The 25,304-nt window shown below is 55.3% G+C and overlaps 1 protein-coding gene across 1 annotated transcript in view; it reads right to left on the bottom strand.

The window, feature by feature from the left end:
• The window catches only part of CACNG4 (calcium voltage-gated channel auxiliary subunit gamma 4), a 57,748-nt gene extending 33,795 nt beyond the window's left edge, over positions 1-23,953 (bottom strand). Inside the window, exon 1 of the mRNA XM_032870797.1 lies at positions 23,653-23,953. Coding sequence (XP_032726688.1) covers positions 23,653-23,872 — 220 coding nt within the window. The 5' untranslated portion in view covers positions 23,873-23,953. The remainder of the gene's footprint in view (positions 1-23,652) is intronic.
• Positions 23,954-25,304: the final 1,351 nt, after the last annotated feature.

Below are 25,304 nucleotides of genomic sequence, written 5' to 3'. Positions count from 1 at the left end.
CCCTGGAGTGTGGGAGGAACCCTCGAATTTGATGAGATCACATTATATAAGACCCCACTGTGGCAGGCTGGAGGGGGCGAAGTCAGAGACACATTCCTCCTGGCCTGGAAGGAAGCACATGACCAGGTTGTGAACCACCAATGGGGCCACAGGGAGCTGTGGGCGCCCCTCGGGGCTGAGAAGCCCCAGGCTGATGGCTAGCAAGAGCACAGGGCCTCGTCATGCACAGAAACCAATTCTGCCAGCAACCAGTGAGCTCGGAAGAGGATCCCAGTCTCCGGAAAGGAATGCAGCCCGGCTGACACCTTGAGCGTCGCCAGGGGACACCCCCACGAGCAGGGCATCCAGCCAGGCTGTCCCCAACTCCCGATCCACGGAAACTGGGAGGTCATAAGTCTGTGCTGTCGCAAGCCGCCAAGCCTGTGATACGTAGTCGAGAAAAGCCTCGCGAACGAATAGGTTTCTCATCTTAACCAGTCCCTGTAGCCTTCAGTAGCTCAGTCCAGTCTTGTGAAAATAGCCATTGACCCAGAAAGAAATAAAAATATTCACGTTGCCTTGGAAAAATTATTTCAGCTCTCTGCGAATCAGTTTCCTCAATTGTAAACGAGGACAATGATGGTCCCGACGTCAGAGGGCCGGTGGGAGGGTTCGAGGAGGGGATGCGGACTCGTTCTCAGCACAAAAAGCACGCTCTGGTGGCGCGGTGGCTAACAGTCACATTTCCTTCATTTCAGGTTACCCTCGGGAGGCTGGCTCATTCGGTGGTTATTGACGAGGCCGAATGAATTAATTTCCCTGGGTTGGCTTCCCAGGCTCCGTCACAGAGCACAGCAAACAAGGAGGACTTAAAACAAAGGAGATTGATGCTCTCCTAGTTCTGGAGGCCAGAAGCCCACAGTTGAGGTGTCAACAGGGCTCTGCCTTCTCTGAAAGACCAAGGGAAGAATCTGTCCCAGGCCTTTCTCTTTGCTTCCGGCGTTCCTCGGCATGCCTTGGCTTGTAGCTGCGACCCTTCCATTTCGGCCTCCAGCTGCTCAGGACCGTCTCCCTGTGTGTGTCTCTCATCTTCTTCCAAGGACCCCGTCCGCAGAGTGGGGCGTCATCTTGACTTGAATATATCTGAAAAGACCCCATTTCTACATAAGGTCCCTTTTACAGATACCAGGGCGAGGATTTGGGCACATCTCTTTGGGGGTCGCAATCCAATTCACATCACACCCCAGTGCTCAAGACCCTCGCCCTCCTCTCCTCTTACCCAACTCTCCTGCTGTTTCCATGCCCTTCTTAGGATGGAACCAGAAATGGGAAGCCTCTGCTGGTGGATTTCTGCAACGTTCTGGCCTGAGGGAGGCAGCCCCGCAACGATGTCCTGTGTCCTCAGGGCCCTCTGGAGAGCAGCGGAGAGCTCAGGTGCCATCTGAGTGGCAAGGTGCTAGAGCCCAGCGGATGACTGAGGTGACGGGAGACCCGGGGGCAGGTGCCGGAGGCCGCCCAGAAGGAGGCGGGGCTTCGTGTGGAGTCCATAGGGGATGCCGCGAGATCCCTAAGGATGGGGCTGGATTTCTCGGGAAAACAGTAAAAGCTGCTTCCTTCCTTCAGAGAAAAGCTGGTGCTGCGGATTCTGGGGCCTTTTTTCTTGCCATCTCCTCTATCCTCTCTCTCACTGAGGGCAGCGGGAGAGGCAGGTGCATCTGCCCAGGGGCCCAGCTGAGCAGATCAGCCAAGCCACTCCAAGCCCTCATGCTTGGGATCCCGCGTGGGTCTTCCGGCATGGCAATAGGAAGGGACAGGCAGCAAGCAGACACTGCTGCAGGGACTTCCAGTCACGGGTACATGGGGACTTGCACAGCCAGCTGTGTCCTCTTGGGCGGGCGACCCTGTAGTCATACTGTGTGGGGCTGCACGCATGTGTGCACAAAAGGGCTGTGTAGCCACAAGGCACACACAGCCATGGGGTGCAACTCCGCTTTCTCCCTCAGTGCACACCCAAGAGCATGTCAGAGCACAGCGGGCAGGGGTCATACGAGAGTCGGCACACACAGACCAACACGCCTCACCACCCACAGGGGCAGCAGAGGGTACCCCTGTATCCCAGGAAACTACATTTCCCAGGCTCCCTTGCTCCTGGCTTCTGGGCAGTTTTGGCCAATAGGAGGCTCTGATGGAACATGAGAAGGTATAAGGAAGGGAGAAGTCAGGGTATTTCTCCCACTGTTCCTTGGGCAGTGTTGGTGGCGGCTACTGCATCTCCTCTAGGGGTCCAGTTCCTTCTGGAAGGTCCCTCCCTTTGCAGTCTCTGCTTCTTGCATGATCCAAGCACTTGCTGGATGGACTGGCCTCTGGCAAAGGCACTTCTTCTTGTTCTCATTTCAATGCCTGGGTGGAAGGGGCTTCCTCTTGTGGCTCACATCTGGGTGCCTCATGATTCCCCTGTTCGACTTTTCAGCTCTTCTCTCACCTGGGAAATCAACTCCTTTTACTAAATTTCCTCAGTCTGAATGACAGAGAGAGGACTTTGTTTTTCAGGGATGGACCCAGACTGTTAGAGTAATGACAACGGCCATTTATTAAGCATGTAGAAGGTGCCAGTGATTCTTTCATGCATTATCTCCCTGACTTCTCACATGGGGAGACACAGAGGTGGACCTGTTGATTCCATTTTGTAGACAAAGAAGAGGAGGTTCAGAGAACACAGCCAACTTGCCCAAGGAGAAACCTCCATTCCAACCCAGTTGTAACTGAAGGAACACTAAGCTTTGGTGCAAATCTCATTTCAACCCCATGGTAGCTATCTGGGCTCAGGCAAGTTACCTAGTCTTCCTCAACCCATTTCTTAGTTCTAGAACATTTTTATTTATTTATTTATTTTTAAAAAATTTTATTTATTTATTTGACAGAGAGAGAGATCACAAGTAGGCAGAGAGGCAGGCAGAGAGAGAGGAGGAAGCAGGCTCCCTGCTGAGCAGAGAGTCTGATGTGGGCTTGATCCCAGGACCCTGAGATCATGACCTGAGCCAAAGGCAGAGGCTTTAACCCACTGAGCCACCCAGGCACCCCCTAGAACACTTTTATTACCCTAAATGGAAACCTCGTACCCATTAAGAAGTTGCTCCCATTCTCTCCCCTGAGCCCTTGGCAACCTTAATCTGCTTCCTGTTTCCATGAGCATGTTGCACGCTTCATATAAATGGAATGATACAGTGTGAGGCTGTAAAGAGTTGAACCGTGTCCCCCCACTTCCTCAAATTCATATGTTTAAGTTCTAATCCCCCAGGACCTCAGAATGTGACATTGTTTAGAAAGAGCCACTGTAGGTAAAGTTAAGAAGGCCATCAAGGTGGGCTCCATAAGGGTTGGCCCCGATTTGATACAACTGACGTCTTTATAGGAAGAGAAGGCACACAGACACATGCACACGGGGAGAATGCCATGAGAAGGTGAAGACAGAGATGTATGAGTCAAGGAACACCACCAGCAGAAGCCAGGGGAGAAGAACGAAACAGATTCTCTCTCACGTGGACAGAAGGAACCAATTCTGCTGCCACCTTGATCTTGGACTCTGGCCCCCAGAACCGTGAGACAATGAATTTCTGGCGTTCAAGCCTGCCAGCGCGTGGCAGTTCGTTATGGTGGACCTAGCTTTTATGGCTGACTTCTTTCACTTAGCGAGTTTTTGAGACTCACCCATAGTGCAGTAGCCTGACTCGTCTCTAGGCTGGGTCTGACAGGACCTAGCTCTAGAGTGTTGATAGCGAGAGGTCTCTGGACAGTAAGCAGATGGCAATGTTCTCTCTGCTACGGGGAGGGAGACATGACTAGGGTTGGGGGTGGACAGCTGCCACAGGTGAGCCTTCTAGGAAACAGAGCTGGGGTCACACCTACAGGATCTTGGGGTGCAGAGCTACCCATGTCTTGCTGAGAAACAGGTACCAGGCTGCGTGGCTCTTCTCACCACCCCGAGAACTTCCCGGCTCTCCCCTGCATCCAGGTGCTGGGGACCTCCCTAAGGTTGCCTCTCAGTGTGGGGGTCAGGAGCATGATACCCAGAGCCAGACTGCCTCTGGGCGAATCCCAGGACCAGCTCTGCCACTTGCATGCCCTGCTGCTTGGGACACTCACTGCAACTTGCTGTACCTTGGTCCCCCCATCTGCAAAATGGGAAGAAATAAATAGTAAAGAGAAGAGCTAAGACATAAGAGCTTTGTGGAGTCTGATCCAACCTAAAGTCCCTGCTGTTTCCTGCATGCACCTGGGCTCTGGCCTGGAGCTGCCCTCGGCAGCTCCACTCACAAAGCCTGTTGCTCTTCCCAGGTGTCCTGTTTTGCTTGGTGACACACTCCTCCCAGGCTGGGTTCTCCTCTGCATCCCCATGGCCAGTCTGTCTCCAAGGTGGATCTCATAGCCACCTTCTCTCTCTGCTCCATCTAGTCATCCTAATCCAGGGTCCTTCACCCCGGTCAGGCCTTTTCCAGTACTTTCCTAGCAGGTCTCTGTGCCTCCAGCCTTGCTCCGTCTTCTGTAAGAGAGCCTCAGTGAGCTCTCAAGACACGAATCAGAACCTGGCTGCCACCCCCAGTGGAGCCCTTCACTAGCAGCCCTTGCCATGAGGGCCAAATGCAGGCTCCTGCACACGGTGTGAAGATTCATCTCTCAAGATGGGCTCCGACGACCTATTGCCTAGAAAGACCCCCACGCCCACACCTTGTGCCTCCGAGGGCCTCCCTCTCCCCACCCTGCAGGACTCCAGTTCCTGGAAGGCGCATTTATCATCACAAATCCACAAGGAATTACAATGGATTTGGCTGTCAGGCACTAATTTCTCTAGGAATAGAGCAGGATTCTCTTTTTCACCCACGTAGCTCAACAAAATGTCTAAGGAGTGAATGAATGGGTGAATGAACGAAGGCATGTGCCTCTGTACGGTCAGTTCCCCTGACTGCAGACTCCTATGCGTTCTGCAAGACACAGCCAGCGTCACCACCTCTGGGCAGCCCTCCTTGATTTCCTCTGGCTGACAGAGGTCAGGATAGACCATGACAAGGATCCCTGCAGAGCCTGCCTCCCCATTTCAGAGCAAGCCAAGCGCAGCCCCCACATTATTCAACATGGTAGCCATTACTATCTTGTTAGAACCGAGGTGAGAGCCTATCAGGCCTTGGCCCCAAGCTCTCCTGTGCCTCTTCCAAGTCCTTAGTGGTGGCCACAGTCCGCTCTCTGACCGATATCTACTGCTCCCTGCCCTAGCCACTCAGGCCTCAGACAAGCTCAAACAGGGTTGTGATGCTTGCTCTCCCCTCTGCCCCACACAACTGTCCCCAAGACCTCCCCAAACCTCCCCAAGACCTCCCCCTCCTCCGGCCTACTCAAATACCTCCCCGCAACGGGGCCCTCCCCGGCCACTCTCCTGATTTTTCTTGCTTATTGTCCTCTGAGACCATATAATCATTATGTGAATCACTGTTTTCCTCGATGCTATGAAGGAAACTTCCCCCGCCATCTAGAACACTGCTTGGTTCAGTAGCAGGCACTCAGCAAACATTTGCTGAATGAATGAATGACCTGAATGCCCAGGACTCGGTCTGGGGTCTGGTTTTCAAATTCTCCATAAGTGGGGCGCCTGGGTGGCTCAGTGGGTTAAAGCCTCTGCCTTCGGCTCAGGTCACGATCCCAGGATCCTGGGATCGAGCCCCGCATCAGGCTCTCTTCTCAGCGGGGAGCCTGCTTCCCCCTCTCTCTCTGCCTGCCTCTCTGCCTACTTGTGATCTCTGTCAAATAAATAAATAAAATCTTTAAAAAAAAATTCTCCGTAAGTATTTGATGGATTTGAATCAAGATTCAGAAATGCTGGTGGGGATTGGGGGTACGGGGGGTGCAATGAGGGCTGAAGGTACTGGCTTCCCGAGGCAGGGTAATGACAGGTCTCAGTTGCCTGGCTGAGACCAAGAACAGTTTCAGAAAAACAAGGTCATTCTTGGCCTTGGGGCCAGACCCCCTTCACCCAAAACACGATAGGCTTCTGCTACACCTAGGGTGGGCCCTTCCTCAGCAGCTGTGCTGGGCTCAAGTGAGCATCTCCATAAGGACGAGGCCCGTGTGGGGTGAGACGGGCACTCAGCTCGTGGCCTGCCCAGTAACCAGAGCAGCCCCGGCGGGGGGGGGCTCAGACTCTGCTCAGAGGAGGTGGATACAGCATCGTGACCAGAACAGGACCCAACGCAAGTTCAAGTGAGACTCTGCCTTCCCGGCTCTACCGTCTTGAGGCCGATAGAGCCCACGTCCCCATAGGGTGGCGAGAGTTCCATGAGAGACTACAGATCGGGAGGCATGTGCAAGTGGGAGATCTCCTCAGCTCCCAGTCACGCCATCCGCTAATACAGGAACGTCCGTCTCCTCCAGCCGTCCAAGCAGCCTTCCCAAAAGGCTGGATGCAAAAATCATAGCTGAGTGGAAGAACAGATGAGCCAAATCACTGAGTCCTTAGAATTCGGCACAGGCTAGGGGCCCACATTGCCAACGAGCATTTGTGGGATTGACCAGAATTGAAGAAAATACCAGACAGCTGGTGAGGATCGATGACAGTAGGTGAGGGCCGGTGACAGGCCATCCAGGGGTCTTGGTCACCCCAGACCTGTATTGGTCTGTTTTTAAGTTTTGTTTTTGTTTTTTTGTTTTTTTTAAGATTTATTGATTTATTAGAGAGAGAGCGTGAGCATGAGTACAGGAGAGGGGCAGAGGCAGAGGGAAAGAGAGAATCCCAAGCAGACTCAGCGCTGAGCACAGAGCCCGACGTGGGGCTTGATCCCATGACCCTGAGATCACCACCTGAGCCTAAGCCAAGAGTCAGACGCTCAGCTGACTAAGCCACCCAGGTGCCCCTGTCTGTTTTTAATTTTTATGGATGATAACACACAGAGAGCAATCCTGAGGGCGGCTCGATGAACATATGTCTCCATGTCTACATTGATGCAAATACCAACCAGGTCAGGATCTGGAATGTGGTCACACACACGCCTGGGGCCCCCTCTCATCCCCTTCCAGTCGGTTCTCTGCAAAGGAGAGCCATGCTGCTGACTTCCATCGCATTTGGAATTGGACTGGTCCTGCAGGCATTTGAACTTGATAGGAGAGGAAGCACAGAGTACGACCAGACTCTGTGCTTCTGTCTGCTTTTTGTGAGCTGGGAGTGAGCACATGAATGCCAACCACTGGGATCTGGGTGTGAAAATGTGCTGGCACGTGGCATCCCCTGCAGAACGTGGGTTCTGGGGGTTTGAAGTGTGTGGTTAATGCCTCCTTCAAGGAGCTGTCTCCAACAGAATGCTTTTTACCTTCTCTACTGAGAACATCTGATCTGAAGAGCCGCCTTCGGTCTGACAGCAGAATCCTTCCTCTCCGGGCTGCATGAGTCAGACTCCGAGCCCAGCATTGTGTGCTGTTCTGGTCACGACGCTGTGCCCACCTCTTCCGAGAAGCCTGCCGTGCCAGCCTGGCCTGCAGCCAGCAGCTTGCCAACCCGCGGAGCTGCACCTGTGGGACACATCCTGCTCTCTCTTGACGTCCAGCCCTCCTCCCCACCAGCAGCACAGGAGCACAGCAGTCTGCATTTTGGCCCCTAGCTTCCTGGTGTCCCTATGGACAGTTCTGGAAATGTGTAGGACTCGGAGCTGCCCGACCGCCACTCCTCAGGGCGACTGAGGCTGCTTCTCTTTCTTGACAGGCATAGGGTAGTTTTTCCCACGGGGCCGTAGAAAGAGCTGGAAGAGAGTTTCGGAGGCAGACGCCTGGGTGCACATGTTGGCCTGTGTCCAGGAGGGTGAGCCTCCCTTAGCATCTCGGCCTCCCACAAGGGAAGTGTTACCCGTGTGGTTCGGTAAGGAGGAGGGGAGCTAGCCAAGTGCCAGCACATGAGCGATTTCCACAAGTTGTAGCTATCGCTGTCGTAGCTCGGCAACAAAGAGGAGGCGACGTGAAGCTAGACAGCCGGAATCTGAAGTCAGCTGTCACCACTTGTTGGCTCTGGAACTTCAGGCAAGTCACTTAATATCTCCATGCCTCAGTTTCCCCATCTCTACAGTAGAAGCAGTGACAGTACCCACTCATAGGGCAGCTGAGGACCAGCTAAATCCATACCTAAAGGGCTTGGGACAGTTCCTGGCACGTAGTAAGCACGATGTAAGAGTTAGCTCGCTCTCTCTCCCTCTCCCTTTGAAATATACGTGACGAACCAATACTTCATTAAATAACTACTTAAGTAGCATTACGTCATAGCTGTTATAATGATGAAAGACCATACGGAAAGTTCTGGAAATCATACATTCAGTACCTGGTACACAGCGAGCACTCACTAGATACTCACTCATTAAAAAAAAAAAAAAAAATTTGTAGTTTGGATCCTAAGCAAAGAAGTGGGCAGGGGTGTGGGGGATGGATAAGCAGGTGAGGCAGGAGGGGAACAAGGGCACCATCAGGCAGGGCAGGGCTGGCCTGGGCACCCACCTGCTCATGGGCCACTCAACAACCCGCCTCTGAGAAGTGGGGAGGGTCTCCTCCGGCTCCGCCCACCACGCCCAGCCCAGGGCGCTTTGCACCAGCGGGCACCCTACAAAGGCTTGTTGCCCAAAAGCCAGAAATGGTCTAGAGAAAACAACCAGGTTTAAGAACAAACAAGACAAAACAAAACAAAGACAGGTAAATTTCCTTCCCGATCCTTCCGAGATGGGAGAACTAAGGGAGGACATAAGCACCGCTTCCGAGAACATGAAGGGCTTTTAAGGGCGAAGATGAGTGCTTTGTTTTCGGCTTTGGGAAGGACTGAATGAGAAGGAACAAACACACCATCAGAGGCCCAGCGACTTTGACGGGAATCAAGGAAGAGCCTTCTAGTCTAAGGCTGGGCATCGCAGCCACAGCCGCCGGGCTGGGACCTCACCTCTGCCTCTGCAGGGCGGCTCGCACGGCTGTCTTTGCTAAGAGCGCCGCTACCCGCTAAAGCAGCTCTAACAAGCAAGCATCTGGCCTCGGGAAGCCCTGGGCGTTGACAGCCCAGCATTGCCTGGCATTTGAAGAATCAACTGACTCACTGCCCTGAAAAGCAGAGTGGGGTTGGTACAGGTCACAGTGGGAACTACCTTTCCTCCAGCATTCGCCATGAAAAGCCTTTTTGCAAAGAATTTACACAAATGGAATTGGCAATGGAAAAAATCTGAGACCCAAGAACGCTTTATTTGAGGGTTGTTTTTTTTTTTTTCGGTGCCACGAAGCATGCGTAAACTTGCCACAGGAGATTTTTCGGAAGAGAGAAGGGAAAAAAAAGGAAAGAAAATTCTGCTCAAACTTCACTGGATTCCTATTTCGAGAAATGTGGGCCAGTCTGGCTCAGGCAGAAAAATTCCCCCAAAGGAACATCTCACGATGCAGCTTTTATACGAAGTGCTTAGTTTTACATATGGGAGAAAAGTGTGTAGGAGCATCTATCTGGGGTTTTATTTCTTTTTCATTTACTTTTGTGGTCAGTTTGGGTACTTTGATGGCATGAGATGGATTTCTAGGAATGCAAACCAAGTGTGCAAATTGTGCTTACAGGAAACAAAAATTCGCCGGTGGACAGCTCACGGAGGCTTTCAACCAGGAATCAATTCGGTTATAAGTCAGGGGTGGCCTGTAATAAAACACTGACAAAAGGTGACTGGGCGTGATGCCAGGGAGCACGCTCCTGGAGGCATTTAAGAATAAAGAGAAAAAACACCATTAACACTGAATGAACCTACACATCCATTCATCTGTCTGAGGACTGGAGACGGGCCCTGGTGCTTTTTATTTACTTATTTATTTTTAAAGATTTTATTTATTTGTTTAAGAGACAGAGAGAGATTACAGAGGGAGAGGGAGAAGTAGACTCCCTGTTGAGCAGAGAGCCTGATGGGGGGCTCGATCCCAGGACCTTGAATATGACCTGAGCTAAAGGGAGATACTTAACTGACTAAACCACCCAGGTGCCCCCCTGGTGCTTTTTAAATTTAAATACCAGGTTTCTAAATCCCAACTCCCCAACATAACAGAAAATCTGAAAAAGATAGAAGGAGAGTAAAGAAATCATGCATAGTTCCCACGACCACCATTTTAACATGTTGGTGAATTTCCTTCCAATTTTTTTTTTCTTTTTTTTCTGGCCGCATAGAATAATCATAGCCATATTCCCATCTATTTTGTACCAGGTGACCTTTAGACGTTCCACATCTATGGGTTTTTGACTCACTCAATTTGCTACTTAATAGAATTCTTCCCATGTTTAATAAACCTTCTAATAATCACAGACTTAAGATAATACATTTTTATCTCGTAAGTGCCTCAAGATCTTTCAAAAGTCTGCCTTGAACAAGACACAGGAGAGGGTCTGTGTGATTTGAATGTGGCACACTGCAAAGGGAAAGGAGAAGAAATAGGGGTATGAGGCAGAAAGCAAGAGAGGGAGGGAGGTTGGGGGGGAGGGAAGGAGGAGAGATGATGGTGGGGAGGGTAGGAAGAACAAAACACGTTGGTTTGGTAGGAGGCTCATGGAAGGAGACCTAGTGGTTGGCTGGGTGGGTGTGGTGATGGTGGGACAGTGGGAGTTGGTCTCAACCCCAGCAAGGACCCTTGGGACACAGCCACCCGGTGGGGAGAGGAACTGACCAGTGTGAAGGTGGAAGACAGGCCAGGGGCCAGAAGACAACTCTTGGAGAGACTGAACCTAAGGGGCCACGGGCCACAAAGGGCCACCAAGGCGGAAGAAGGGGGACCCCGCACATGGCTAAGCAAACGGGACTCTTCACGCACCAGGCATCTGGCCTTGACTCCCACGCAGGAATCCGTGGGCAGAAAGACAACAAAAGCTATTTTTCAGGCAAGAGGAGTTGGACATCAGGAAAGATCAGAGCCCCTTTGTATGACACGCCAAATTGCTGAAGCGAGAAAACTGTCTGGGGCAGGGCTCAGATGCGAGCCGGGAAGAGCGCGCTCGCCCAGGGGAACCCGGCCGTCAATGTGCGCTTGTTATCGGGGCTTTTCAGAGCGAGGGCCGGAAGCAAGCGCGGGCCATCCTCCCCCCACCGTGTGGCAGAGATGAGCTGGTGACACGGCCTTGGCCGGACTGTCCAGCCCCTGGAAGGGAGCCTGGGTGTCCTGAAATGTCCCCTGGGAGCCTTCAGGGATCTGGGTGCTCTCCCTTGCTTGTGGTTTGGGCTGGGGGCTCGCCAGAGACTCCCTTCCTCTGAGATCCATCCTTACAGGTGGGACCCCTTCCCGTTGCCCCCACGTGCTGGGCATTCTCTGGGTTAGTAAAGGACAGTAACTACTGGGCACTGGACCCTTTATTCCTGGCTCGAGCTGAGCACGGACACAGCGCATCTTGGCTCCTGGGAGCAAGTCTGCACTGGAGGGTTGCTACAGCCCATTTTGCAGAGAAAGCAACTGAGGCTCTACAGACACTGTGAAACGATTGGCAGGCGACCCCACAGCTAGCAGGAGGCAGAGCCTGGGTTCAGACCCCACTCTGCAAGGGATCTGAGCCGTCCTCCCTCACCTCCCCCACCATGCCCTACTTCTCTCCAAGAGGCTGCTTACACTGCCCCTGTGTTTTGCATGTCTATTGCAAAGCAGGTGTGTATGGAACCCTGTGTGTGTTTTCCTCTTGATCCTCCGGTGACCCTAGGAGACAGGTCCGGGTGGTGCCCCCAGGAGGGTGCCCTGACAGCCAGGTGTGCTCTGGAGCTCTCCATGCCCTGCACTGTCGTGTGTGACCATCTTGTCTCCTATGGGTTCCCTGGAACCAGACGGTACATTCTGCACCCATCGAGCCCAGCACGAAGCCAAGGATTCAGCAGGCACCCCATAAATGCTTCACAGTGACAGAGTTTTAAGCCACACTGTTCTCCGAGGCAGCCCCTGTCCTTGTGTAGAGTTGGTGGCTGGCCCTCGGGTAAAAAAGAGCAGTGAGATCTACTCCCCAGCTCCCACCTGTGCTTCCCACCCCGGCTGCCAATTTCTGCACAACCTCAGGACCTTCCAGTATCAGCTTCTCTGTCCCATTTTTCTCAACAAAGTTTCTTCTAGGAGCAGAAGGACACTTGGGAGAGGTTATGCTGTTTATGGGATCCAATGCAAAGTGGAAATACAGATCCTCTTGTTCAAAAATGATTAAGAATTATAAGATGGTGACAGCAGAACACCCAACACTCAGGGGTCCTAACTGCACAAGTCCCCAGCCCGTGAATACAGTGACAACAGTCCACTTTGCAGCCTTTGCACATGGCCTGTGACTGGGGTCTGGATTTTTCTAGGATGGTTTTGATTTTAAATTGTCTGATCTCTCCCCTGCCCTGCCACTTCCTCAAACAAACTGTGAATGTCAACATTTCAGGATCCCAGTAAAGTCTCCTGTATTACCTCTTATACCTTCGACAACAATAGAAAACCTGTTGCTTTTTATCTGGTTTTGGTTCAGAAAGTACAAATGCCACAGTGCCATTGGTCCCGTGGGGTTCATGTTCATGACCTGACACGTCATCACAAGGGGGAACTGTTTTCGTCCACCCAGCAGATGACTCCCGCACCTGTGTCTCCAGGTCTGCTCTGCCTCCTCCCTTAGAGAGGGGTGGTCCCCCACCCTATGCACTCAGCCCACCCGAAGTCCAGCTCTCCTATCTCCAGTCCCCCTAGATCACTCCTGCTTGGTGCTGTGTCTTGGGGAATGGCTCCACTCTCTGGGGGTGTCTATCATTCTATCCCATTTTACAGATGAGAAAACTGAGCCTCAGAGCAGCTGGGGGAGTTTGCCCAAGCTCGCAGGGAAAGCAGGGTAGAGCAGGATTCAAATGCACGTCTCTTTGTCCAGCCCCCATGCTATTAACCATCACATGGGCTTGGTTCAGATACATCTTCCCTGACACTTTTTCTGGAAAATGAAACGCCTGGTGGGAGAGATCAGAGAGGTGTGTGGGGCCACATCTGCAGGGTTTCGTAGATCAGGGAATGGGCCTGACTTGATCACAGATGGGTTGTGGTCCCACTGAAAGTTGTCAAGCTGGGGAGTGATGTCATTTGATTATATATTTTTTTTTCTTAAAGACTTTATATATTTATTTGACAGACAGAGATCACAAGTAGGCAGAGAGGCAGGCAGAGAGAGAGAGGGGGAAGCAGGCTCCCTGCTGAGTGGAGAACCCGATGTGGGGCTCGATCCCAGGACCCTGGGATCATGACCTGAGCGGAAAGCAGAGGCTTTAACCCACTGAGCCACCCAGGTGTCCCCTGATTATATTTTTATAAGAACTTTCTGGCTATGAGTGAAGGGCTGGCCTGGGGCTGGGAGCAGGAGAGAAAGCAGGGACACGGGTCAGGACCTGCTTGGGGCATCAGGGCAAGAGATGACAGAGGCTGGGAGCCAGGTGGGGAGAAGTGGTGGGGAAGCAGCGGGTGTGTTCTGGGAGGAAAGCTGGCAGGGCTAGGGAGGGCTCCCGCAGGAAAGCGGCTCTCGTGTGGCCTCTGTGGTGGCCAGCACGGTGCTGGGCACAAAGCAGGCTCACGGTGTTTGCTGGAGGTTGAGCTAAGCACCGAGTGGGTGGGATAGGAGTCGTGACCGATTGTCCTGAGGAGAGACCACACTGGCCAGCAGCAACACATGTGACATGGGAGGCTGCTACCCACATACGCTTCCTTGCCAAGGTGTAGGTGCAAAGAGGCCAAGACCACGATGTTTCCAAGAAAGGCAGCCTGACTCCTTTCTGTCTCCTCTGCAGTGCCTCCGTGGGAGCGGCCACTGCCTTACCAGCACCTTCCCACTGCATATTCCCATAACCCCAGTGGGGGGCAGTGGACAAAGGAAGGATGCAGGGAAGGAGTGAGGAGGGAGAGAGGAGGGATGGAGAGGGAGAGGGAGAGAGGAGGGTGGAGGGTGGAGGGAGAGAGGATGGATGGAGGGGGAGAGAGAGAGAGAGAGGAGGGATGGAGAGATAAAGGGATGAAGGATGGAGAAGGATGGAGGACGGAGGCAAAGATGGAGGGAAGGAAAGGTATCATTTGCCAATTAGCCAAACAAGCAAACCGAGGCTCTGGGAGGTTGAGGGACAAGCAGAAGACGGTTCAGATGGTCAGTGGCAGGGTTGGGATCAGGCCATAGGTCTCCTGACCCCCTTTCTGATGTTTCCACAGCCCGGCATCCCGTCCTCCTCTGTGACAGCCCAGATCCCGCTCCAGGGGAGTTCAAAGGGACAGCCTCAGTACCAGGAAATACGGTGCAGAGACTCTCAGCCCGGGTGGCTGCCGTCACTGCTCTGGGCACTGCCTTGGTGCTAGACTTTATTTCAACTCCTAACTGAGAGCCCTTGGGTTCTGATTTTATAGTTCACAGAAGCCACTTGAGCAGTTCTGCCTCAAGAGGTGATGACACCACACCATGTTCTCCACTGGCCCGAACATCCCCGGAGAAGCTCAGTGTCTTCCTGTCCCAGACGCTGGGGGCCAGTGAGCTGACCTGGAGCCCCGCTCAAACCCGCTGCGAACGTGGAACAACTTTGTTCTTCTGGGGAAATTTCCAAGGTTCTGGAAACATGGAACCAGGGAGAAGGTAATCCTGACTTGAATATACCTACAAGATGCCAGGCACCCCGAAGGTAATTTTGCACAAAACCTTTTGCATATAACCGTGAGGTTTTCTCACAAAACCTTCCCAGCGACCCCAGGGGCTATCCCACCATGAAGGGACTGGTGTTTGGCGGGGGGATTAGGTACCTTGATGAGTGGCAGTCCGGACTCAAACCCATGTCCATACGACTTCAGGGCTGGGTGTACGGTGCTTCCTTGTGGGTTAGTGGGGGCTGGGAGAGTGAGCTGCCGTGAGCACCCAGTCCTGCTGTGCTTCCCTGGGGCCAGCAGATGATGGAGACAGTGAGGGCAGATGAGCCGGGGAAGCTGACCGGCCTTCGCTAATGGGTTTTCTCCCAGGCTCTGGAGCTGGGCTTGGGTCAAAAAGTCCCTGTGGTCTTTCCACATTCTCAGAGACGGGGCAATGGCCAGGGAGGAGGAGGGACACCTAACCAGCATTTGGGAGGACCTCTGCCTCTGTGGGCTTGGTGTGGTGGGAGGCACAGAAGGGTGGATGTCCGCAGGAAGGACCTGGCTTCGGGTGTGCAATCCTTGGAAGTGGGGGAGAGGCGGGAGAGGCAGGGGAAGGGTGAGGGCAGCTCGGGTTACAAGCTTTGCAGCGGGGGGCTAGGGGTTGGTTGGTTTCGTAGGGGAGGTTGGCTTGAAGGACCTTGGAGGTCGGGGAGAGGGGTGGAAGTGAGGTGACAGATCCTGATATCTAGGGGAGCAAAACAATCAGATTACTCTTCGGACCCAGCATCCCCAACAGGGTGGCTCCCAGGCCCCATCCCGGCTCCAGGAAAGCAGGAGGGTAGGGGGAGCCAAGGTCAGGCATGGCTGAGTATGGCGTCACAGTCATGGTGTCACAGTCTGTCGTCTTTGAGCTGGCAGAGCCTAGAGTCCTCCAGGGGCAGTACTGTCTGCTTTGCAAAAATCCTGGAGCTTCCCTCGGAGGGTCATCCGGCCCGCAGCCCTGTCCTGCCACTGCAGAGAAATCACAGAGCGCTTGAAATGCAAAGGGGCATTTCTACACCCGGGAACCTGCTGGGAAACTCCTGAGTCCTCCCCTTCCGTTTGGGGAGTATCTACTCTGTGTTTGTTTGCTGGGCACTTTCACATTTGTTGCTTCATTATCTTATTTTCCAGGTATGTGAACAACTCAGAGAGGTTAAGTAACCTGCCCCAAGCGGCACAGATACCTGGGAAAGCCAGAATTTGAACTGAAAACCTGGCCTCCTGGCTCGCCAACCCCCCCCACCCCCAACCATGCTGCCCTTTCAACAGAGTCTACTTTAATGTGATATAAGGAGACAGGGAATACTTTGCTCCCAGGCCTCTGTATCAGAGACAATCAGGCTTCTCTCCAGCAGAGATCTCCTCTACCATGTGCATACTGGCTACTCCACGTTTGGTCAGGCTCTCCTGTCTGTCCCCAGCCCCGGGAAGCTTAGGGACAAGCGGTGGCCCATCTCCAGCAACACGGCCAGCCTTTGCAGCGTGCATTTTGTGTGCTAATCGGACTCAACCATCACCTTATTTTCCTGCTCTTGTTTCTACTTCTGACCCAATGTCTCCTCCACTTTTTTTTTTTTTTTTTTTTTTTTTAAGATCTGGTTCCTTTCTTCCTTTCTCTCTTTTTTGGTTGGAGGGAGAAGAACTAAATAAGTAAAATCGTATGATACCATTTTTCACAGCTTTGAAAGGTTTTCACATAAAGAAATTTTTATGTTCGAAAAGGAATGTCCTTCGTCTGGTACCACGTCCTGACTCTCAGTTCAGAAGAGATAGTCTCATCAGTACCCTCTGAGCACCATGGGGGTAAAGAGAAGGATTGCGAGGGGTATGGAGGGGGGTCTTGGGCGTGGCCCTGGGGTTAGAATCAGTGTGTTCTCTTACTGACCCCGATTTCAGGGACCTGGCCAGTGCTCACGTGTCCTTCCGGGAGGCCAGGGGCTGCTGCTCTGAGTGTGTGTTTGTGGGTTAACTGTGATGGAGCTGATGAGCTGTGGCAGAGGAAGGCCCGGAGGGAGTGAGTTCCCTTCATCTCCCTGCATTTCTTGCTGCTTGCCTGTCATGCTCTGGTGGCTGCCTAGTGCCCAGCCTCTGCCCCCATGCCTGCCTGAGGGAAGGCTGTGCCCAGCGAGCCCTAACCAGGCAGTCCCCACACCCCCTTCTGCTCCAGGTCTGTTACCAACAAGCCGTGTGACCTTGGATGAGTCACTTTGCCTCCTTGGCCTTGAGTTTCCTTTGCTTGCAGAGTGTGAGGCTCGGGCCCCATAGGCAGGTCCCATCTCTAGTGTGGACACACGCTGGGGTGTCACAGGCAGGGGTGAGCTGGGTCCCCTGCAAGTCATTACTCTTAAGAAGGGAATAGAAGTGACCCCTTCTGCCACCAGTCACCTAAAGCAGATGCCACATCATTCTCTCCGTACATACGTTTTCTTGAAGGAATGAGACAAGAGTGGGGCTCCTACCAGCTGCCAGAAATCGGGTCTGCCCCAGCCCCCCACATAAAGGCTGACTCCCTTAGAGCAGTGGTTCTCCACAGGGGGTTGATTTCACTTCCCCACTCTGCCCCCCACCCCAGCATGCCCAGGGGACACTGGGCAACGTCTGGGAGTATTTTGGTTATCAGAGCTTGGCAGTAGAGGGATGTTCCTGGCTTCTGGTGGGGAGAAGCCAGAGACGCCATTGAACTGCCTACAGCCCACAGGACAGCCCCCGCCACCAAGAAGGACCCAGCCCCAAATGTCACTGTCCTGACGTCGAGAAACCCTGTCCCGGGGTGACGGGCAATTGATGATGAATCCAGACACTCGGGCCCGTGTGACATAGCGTGGTCCTCCTGAGTTACCCTCCTCGGGACTTCCCAGCATGACTTCCGGTGGAGGGCATGTTAGGTGGTCGCACCAAACCCTGGAACCCCCATGGGTACATGCTTGATTTCCCCTCCCGTTCCTGCTCCTTCCTCCGTGTTCCCCACTCGGCCATGGCCGTGCCATCTCGCAGCTGCCATAGCCCCAGATCCAGGAGTCAATCCAGGCAGTCAGCCTTGACTCCTCGCTTCCCCTTGCCCATCCTTTTCTCCACTTCTCCCCACCTCTGCTGCCACCAGTTAGCCCCAAGACTCCATTCGGGTCCCCGGCAGTAAGGACCAGACAGGTCTCCTGGTGGCCTCCCTTGCCTTCCAGAGTCTCCACTCCCCATGTGCAGCTGAAGACTCTTCTAAAATCCTAAGTCAGGTCAATTTACTCCCCAGCCCCAAACTTCTCAAAGCATTGATCTTGATCCTGACCTCCGGAAGCCTGAGCCTTTCCGGGACTCCCACGCGGTGCTGGAGCCCTGCCCGGCCTTTCCTGCCTCAGAGCCTCAGCCTGCCTTTTCCTCTTCCTGGAAGGTCTTTCTTCTTCCTCCGGTCCTCTGACAGCTCTTCCCTGTCCCCTTGACCGATGGCAACCCTCCCCAGCCTCTCCCAGCACACCCCCGTTCTGCATCTGTCCTAACCTTCATCAATGCCTGGAAGTGTCAGCTACCCCATGAGAATGTTGGCTCCGGGAGAGCAGGGACCGAGTCTGTCCCATCCGCCATGTGACGGAGAGCCTCACGCGCCTGACACAGAGCAGGTACTCAGCGAGCATGTGTGGAACGAGAATAAGTGAATGGATTGGATGAATGAGTGAATAAATAGAAGCAGGCCCGGCAGACTGGTGCCTTAGAGCCTTTCTGCGTGTGTGTCTTAGCAGAAAAAAGGTCAAGAGTCACTGAATGAAGTAATCTCAGAGGTTCTTCTGGCCAGAGGAGCCCTGCCCCCCATCCCCCTGCTGGCCCGTGTGTGGAAGCCCCATGAACCTGATTCAACCTGGAGGCTGGGGGCAGGGGGTTCTCTGGGGCTTGTATAGCCGAAAGCCAGAAATGGGAGGAAAGTTCCAGACCAGGTAGGCCCCTCCCTTCAGGCCCACCAGGCCCTCTTCCGCAGTTCTGGTTTGGCTATGCCGTTCTTTGCCTCCCTCGCCTTCTGAGACTCTGGGTTTGATGACCCGAGGTCTCTTCTTCTGCTGCATTTCTGGGACTACAGCCCCAAAATCTCGAGTCTCTGCATCTGAAGAGACTGACCCAGGAGATTTATTTTAAAGAGCTGCTGCTTTCCCACTGAGCCTCTCTGAAGCCCCTCACATGGGGGGTTCCTCCAAAGCCGGCTCTGTGGTGAGGTCCTTAAATCAGACCCCTGGGATCCCCAGCCTCTCCTCACTAAGTCAGCGGGTCCAGTTCAAAGGACCTGGTTTTTTCTTACAAGAAGAGAGAAAGCAGCAAAGAACAAAGCAGGACGTTAAGGGAAGGTAGACAGGAGAAGGGGCTGCCAGGGCCCCTTCCTGAGTGGCTAGAGAGTGAGCCCCGGTGAGGAAGCAGGGACAGGAAGGAAGAACAGCCCCCACCAGACAGAATGCTGATGTCCTTCCGAAATTCATATATGCCGATGAAATTCGTATATGTTGACGCTCTAACCCCCAGGGGTACTTGGCTGGGGCTCTGGAGGTGGTGACTAGGTTTAGATGAGGTCTGAGGTGGTAGTCGGGGTGGGGGTTCCTCATGATGGGATTAATGCCCTTATAAGGAGAGACCAGAGAGCTCGCACTCCGCCCTGTGAGGACACAGTGAGAAGGGGGCCACCTGCAAGCCAAGAGCCAAATCGGCTGGCACTTGATCTTGGCTTTCGAGCCTCCAGAACTCTAAGAAATAAATGTTGCTTAAGCCAATGGGATAAGGCAACACCCTCACTTGCCCCTTCCCAAATCTGTGTGGCTCAAATAAAGGACATCCTCTGGCTGGTGGAAAGCGGGCTCATCTATTCAGACAGAAGACATTCTACAGCACTCAAGAGCTCTGACCATCGGAAGCCTCATCTTCCACATCTACGAAAGGCAGGTAATTAATATTTGCCTTGAACTATGGTTGACAATTACACGAACTTACGGAGTCCTGCACGGAGGTCTTCACCAAGTAATGGCCATCTCTATCAACACCAGAGGGCAAAGGAGAGCCGGTGGGTGAGGTGACTAGCTGAGGGAGCCCTGCTCTGGCTACTGTCCCCCACCGGGGCTTGACTGGACAGGCTGCCTCTGAGTTTTCGCAAGAGAAAATGAAAGCAAACACAGACAGGAAAAGTTCCCAGCGCAGTGCCTGGGAGTGGAGTGGGTGTGGAACGGACGTTATTTGAATCAAAACGTCTCTGAATGGTCCTATGTTGGGAGCGTGGTGAGGCAGAGCTTCCCAGCACCTGCCTGGAAAGGGTTCCTGGTGTCCGGTAGGAGTAAGCCCCGCCCCCAGGCAACTGGGCGGGGCCTGGGCGAGCTGAAGCCCCTCGCTAGCCCCTGAGGGTTGTCTTCTCTCTCCCCTGGCCCCAGGGTGCAGTACTAACAGTTTCTTTTTCTCTGTGTTCCATAAGGTGAATGCAGACTGGGTTTACTGGATGGGAGGCGTTGCTCAGGTGAGGGAGGTGGGTCCCTCACGGACCCTGACCTCCAGCGGCCCCTGCGGACACTCCGGAACTAACAGCCGACGTGGGGACATTCCCAGGACACAGTGCACGCTCCATAATGCTTGCTTACATTCCATACCTTGCCTAATTGCAAGACGCATTAGAGACTGAGCAAATGCTGGTTGGTGATACCTACGAGGGAAAAGTCCACAAGGGTTTAGGACTTCTTTCCCGTGTCCCCAGCTTTGGGCTGAGTGTCACCAAAGACACAAAGAAAGAATGAGGTGGGCTTGGGAAGGAAGGGAGCAGGAGGCCGATAGTGATGGGGATGGGTTAGTCCAGAACGTGGTAGAAGAAGAGAGAGACAGAAACAGAGACAGAGGCAGAAATAGACAAAGAGAGAAGAGAAGGGGAGGGGAGGAGGGAGGGGAGAGGGAAGGAAAGGGGAGGGGAGGGGAGGGGAGAAAGAGTATGTTATGCAATTTGGGCATCACTTGTACATTCTCACTTCTAAATGCCTTCATGCTGCTGTCAGCCCAACCTCAGAGCTAGGCTCCACTGGGTAGTCAAGTACTTGGTTCTATTTTTAATGGCAACCCAGAAGCTGTTTGGGAAAGGGCAGGATTACATGGTGGGAAGAGCTTTGTAGTGAGACAAAGGCTCAAATCTGGCCCAGCAGCCTCCTACCTGGGTGCCTCCGGGCAAGTGCCTCACCCTCTCTGAGCCTCTGTACCTTCGGCTGCCTACGGGGGTGCAGACAGCATCCTCTTGGGGCTGTTGTGAACGTGCCGTGGGCTAACAGGCACAGGCTCCGAGCGCTTGTCCGATAGAGAGGATCTGGGGGGGTGCAGAAAGAGGCTGGGGTGACAACAGCACTGCCTGGCTGGGGGCGGGCCTGTCCGAATGCTGGGATGCCTTCAGCATGCAGAGGGCTCAGCTCTCCGGTCCTGGCAGCATCATTGACGGGAGACAACCAGGAAATGGAATCAATGTGGCCAGCAAACCCTCAGTCACAACCAGTGTTTTGTTAGTGGCCCCACTCCAATATTTCTCTAGGTTCAGCCCAGAGGCTTGATCTTTTCTTTTCTGCCCCCCCCCACCCCCATGTAAAGCTTTGGGAGCACTTTGCTAGAGAACAGGTGGAAATCATGCCTTTTACACACTAAGCCAGCACTGGGGGGGCCCAGGCCCCCAGGGAGGGGCGTGGGATGGCTGTGCCTGGACCCTCTCTGGCAGGTGGAGGCATCACAGATGTCAGGCGATTGTGCTTCCCCGAGGTGAGCCGGCAGTTTCCACCCAGGTCCAGGGAAGGATGAAACCAGCTACAATGAGGAATCCTGAACCAGCTCTCCTGGTCCTGGGTTGGTCCAAGGGTGGTCCAGCCCTTGGATATGGCCTGGTTTGGCCCTCAGAACCCCTGAGCTCGTGGGTGGGTGGGTGGGGAATGACAGAGGCAGCTCAGTTCTTATGGTGAAGTCCCCCAGATGGCAATTCCCCACCCTCCCTCCGCCAGCAGAGCCAGCTGCCCAGATGGGCTTGGGGCTCTCTTGATGAACACCGAGTGCAAATGGCTCGAGGTAGCTGGCAAGATGCTAAGTGCAGCATCAATCCTAATTAGGATGAGGAATTAATAAAGGAGGCATTCGAGCCGCTCTGCAGAGGCCAGGCTTGCCGCTGTGGAGGAGTTAGTTCCGATTCCCACTGGGAAACTGGGAGGCTTGGTTGGGGTCCACGGGTGCCTTCGGGTGATGACAGTGGCATGACTTACTGTGCCCCCCAGAGCCTGTGAGGGAGAACATGGGGGCTCTGCGGCCCCTGTTCTGTGTCTAATTCAGGTGCTGTGGCAGGTAGTGACGTGGGTACATTTTCCAGATGAGAAGAGTAGGTGTTTGTGATCTGAGCAATTGCACACCAGAAATGATGTTTTTCAAAAGAAAAGAGGAGGGTGTGATCGTGGGCCCACCGATCCTTTGTGCGGCATGCTTCCCAAACGATTGATTGCACCTATGCCCGCTCCTCCAAGACTCCACTTAGCCCTGGCACTAAACTCCAAATTGCAAAGGGCAAGGCAGCCGCGTCTGGGAGAGGGTGTGGGGAGCAGAGGTGGGCAGGATTCCCGAGAGGGCAGGTCTAGGAGGAGGGGAAAGGGAACAAGTTCAGCCTCCCCGAGCCGACCGAGCTTTACAAAGCCTCTTTTTATATGACTCCAAATGCGGCCAGAAAAAGGGCCATCTCTTTAAGAGCTTCCTACCAACCTCCACGAAGCTCCAAACCCGCTAAACTATTTGCAGGGGCTGTAACTGCAGTAAGGAAGGCTGGGTGTGTGGGAGAACTCCCCGAATAACGGAAGGGCGGAGTTAACACACGGGAAAAGGTTACAGAAAAAGAAAGAGGAAACTCTGTCCAAGGATATCGGAAAGGAACGCTCCGCCAACTTCCCCCATCCCTTTTCCGATCTGAAAGCCAAGACCAAAGCGGCAGGCCCCGTTCACAACCTGGCTGGGACCAGACCGCCCTTCTACAGCCACCTGTTAGTTCCCGTTCCGCAGCGGGGCGGGCTGGAGGCGCTGAAGTCGGGCGCATTTTGCCATTGGAGGCGTCCGGGCCCCTCCCGCGGAGGGAGCGGTCCCCTTGGTCCCGGGACACCCAATCCCGCCCCCCAGAGGCATTCCAACCTTGCAACACCTACTTCACGACCCCTCGCGCATCTGTGGGGCGCCGCGCCCGCCCCTCTTGCACCGACCGGGCGGCCACGCCCCTCCCAGGCAGTTGTCGGTCCGCGGGTCGCCCCTGCGCACTCTGGCGTCCTGCCGAGGTTTCCCGCAGCCTCCCTGCCGAGGGACCGCGACGAAGGACTTGCTCCCCTAGTCTGGGGTGGGGGGCAGCCTCGGTGACGCACCCCTCCCTTCCCACCCAGCAGGGAGCAGCGGGCCGGGGCCCCGTGGAGGAGTAGGCGGCGGAGCAGGGTCTAGGCGGCGTCAGGCTCCGGCGACCCAGGTCGCCCAGAGCCGCTCGGAGCACAGCCCCCACCCCCACCCCTCGGTCCGGGCCTGGAGCGAGCGAGGAGCGGCCCCAGCGCTCCCCGCCCCCGGCCGGCCCCGCCCCAGGATGGCCAGTTCCCATAGCAATCGCACAGACACCGGTTGCCAAGCAACCCCTCCCCCTCCTCCCTCCCCTCCTCTCCGGTCCGCTCCCCCCAACTCCAGCCTCCTCCCGCCCCCACGCCATCCTCCACCTCCCCCGGGGGCTCCGGCGCGGCCCCTCGGGATCGCTCCGGTCTCGGGCTGCACGCGCGCCCGTGTGAGTTTCCGTGTGTTTCATTGTGTCTGTGTGCGAGGGGGTGTGCGTGTGCGTGGAGTTTGTGGGATCGGCTTGAGGGACCCCGAGCTGGTGCACAGCTGGCCGCGAGGGGACCCGCCCGCTCGCTCCGGCTCCTTTGTGTGTCGCGCGGAGCCAGTGCCGCGCCCACCCCCTTCCCGGCCGGCACCCCGGGCAGGCTGTGCGTGTGCGTGTGTGTGTGTCGGGAGGTGGGTGGGTGCCGCGGCCGGCCGTACCTTCGATGCAGCACACCCGCCACAGCCCCGAGTGGGTGAGGTCGCCGCGGGCGCGGCGGGGCGCGGGCCCGTCGTCCATGGTCAGGTTGGTGCCGTTGCAGATGTGCGCGCTGGAGTAGAGCCAGTAGTCGGTGCCGATGGCGATGGCCATGAGCGAGAAGGCGGCGAAGGCTCCGGCCGTGGTCAGCAGCATCTGCAGCCCGCGGTCGCATCGCACCATGGTGGGCGCCTCATAGTCCGCCGCCCGCCGGCCCGGCCCGCCGCGCCCGCCCGCCCTCCTCCCTCCGCGCGCCGCTCCGGGGGCGCCCGGGCTGGGGGGCCGAGGGCCGGGGGGCGGCGCCGCGCTGCGCGCTCCGACCCCGCGCCCCGGGCGTGCCTGCGCTCGGGCCCCGCCGGGGCTCAAACTCCGAGGCGCGGCGGCGAGTGAGGGCTGCGCGGGCCGCCGGGCGGGCTGGCGGCGGAGGCCGGGGGCTCCTCCCTCTCGGCCCGCCCTCCCGGCTCGGCCCGCGCCTCCGCCCCGCGCCCTCCGCGCCTCCGCCCGCCGCCGCCGCGCTCCGGGCCCGCGCCCCGCTCCTTTCGGCGCCGCCCCTCGCGCCTCGGCCCCCGCCCGGCTTTGCGCTCCCCTCTCGGCCCCTCTACCCCTGCCCGGATTTTCTCTTCCCCCGCTCTTCTCCCCTCTCCGCGCTCGCACGCGCTCTCGCCTCCTCTCCCAGGGTTCATTCACATTATTGGAGCGAAGGAAGCCGAGGCACGGGTTCCCGGGAGGACGGAAAGGGAACCGCGTTGCCAGCCACCTCGCTTACTCAACCCAGGACATCCAGCCTTCCCTTAGATTCCCGGGGACTCTTTCATTTGTGGAGTGTGTGTGCGCGCGCGTGCGGGGGGTGGCCCTCCTTGCCCCGTGTACAAATCTGTGCCTTTACCTGGCGATGGATGGTGTAGGCGTAATCTGGCAGTGGGAATGTTCCGGTCAGATTTCCAGAAGCCCCAGATGTGGGTCACAGCTGAGAGATATTACAGGCCAAGCCAGGCCCTGGCCCCTTCCCTCCCCCACCTAACTGCTCCTGCCCCCACCAGCTCCTCCAGGGGACCCAGAATTTGGGGTTGAGGGAGAAGAGGGGTGTCAGCCAGAGGTCATTTGGGAAGAACATAGCATCCCTGTTAGGCAGAGCGGTAATGGGGTTGTGATTGGAGAGGGGGCTCCCCTCCATTATTACATTTCTGGGTGCTTTATTCCTGTGAGTCCAGGAACACCCTAGTTGTATCCGATTCAAGCACCGCAGCCCTCAGTTGTTCCCCTCTTTCTTCTTGCTCGCTCCTGAATACCTTTATTTCTTTTTGCCTTTCCCTCCACTGGAGCTTAACTGGCTTTCCCTCACCTCTGTCCCTTTATTGCCAGTCTCTGCCTCCAGCCCTGCTGGCTTCACTTAATTGCCTTTGCTGCTGGCATGATCCCAACCTGGACACGCTCCCTTCTCCTCAGAGCCAATGCAGGCTCCTTCTCCTTCAAAACCTCAGCTCCAAACTCTTCCCTCCAAAAGGTCCTCGGAGACAAGCCCTGGGATGTCCAGTGTGACGTTATTCTGTCCCTCCCCAAAGCTCGTGTGGTTGGCACCCTTGATGGCTGCCCTGGGGCTGCTGCCCTGGACCCC

This window comes from Lontra canadensis, unplaced genomic scaffold, assembly GCF_010015895.1.
Source record: "Lontra canadensis isolate GAN:19392208 unplaced genomic scaffold, GSC_riverotter_1.0 scaffold41, whole genome shotgun sequence".
In the NCBI taxonomy this organism is placed as follows: Eukaryota; Metazoa; Chordata; class Mammalia; order Carnivora; family Mustelidae; genus Lontra; species Lontra canadensis.
The sequence above is the reverse complement of the archived record's forward strand: the minus strand, read 5'-3'. Positions and strand labels throughout refer to the sequence as shown.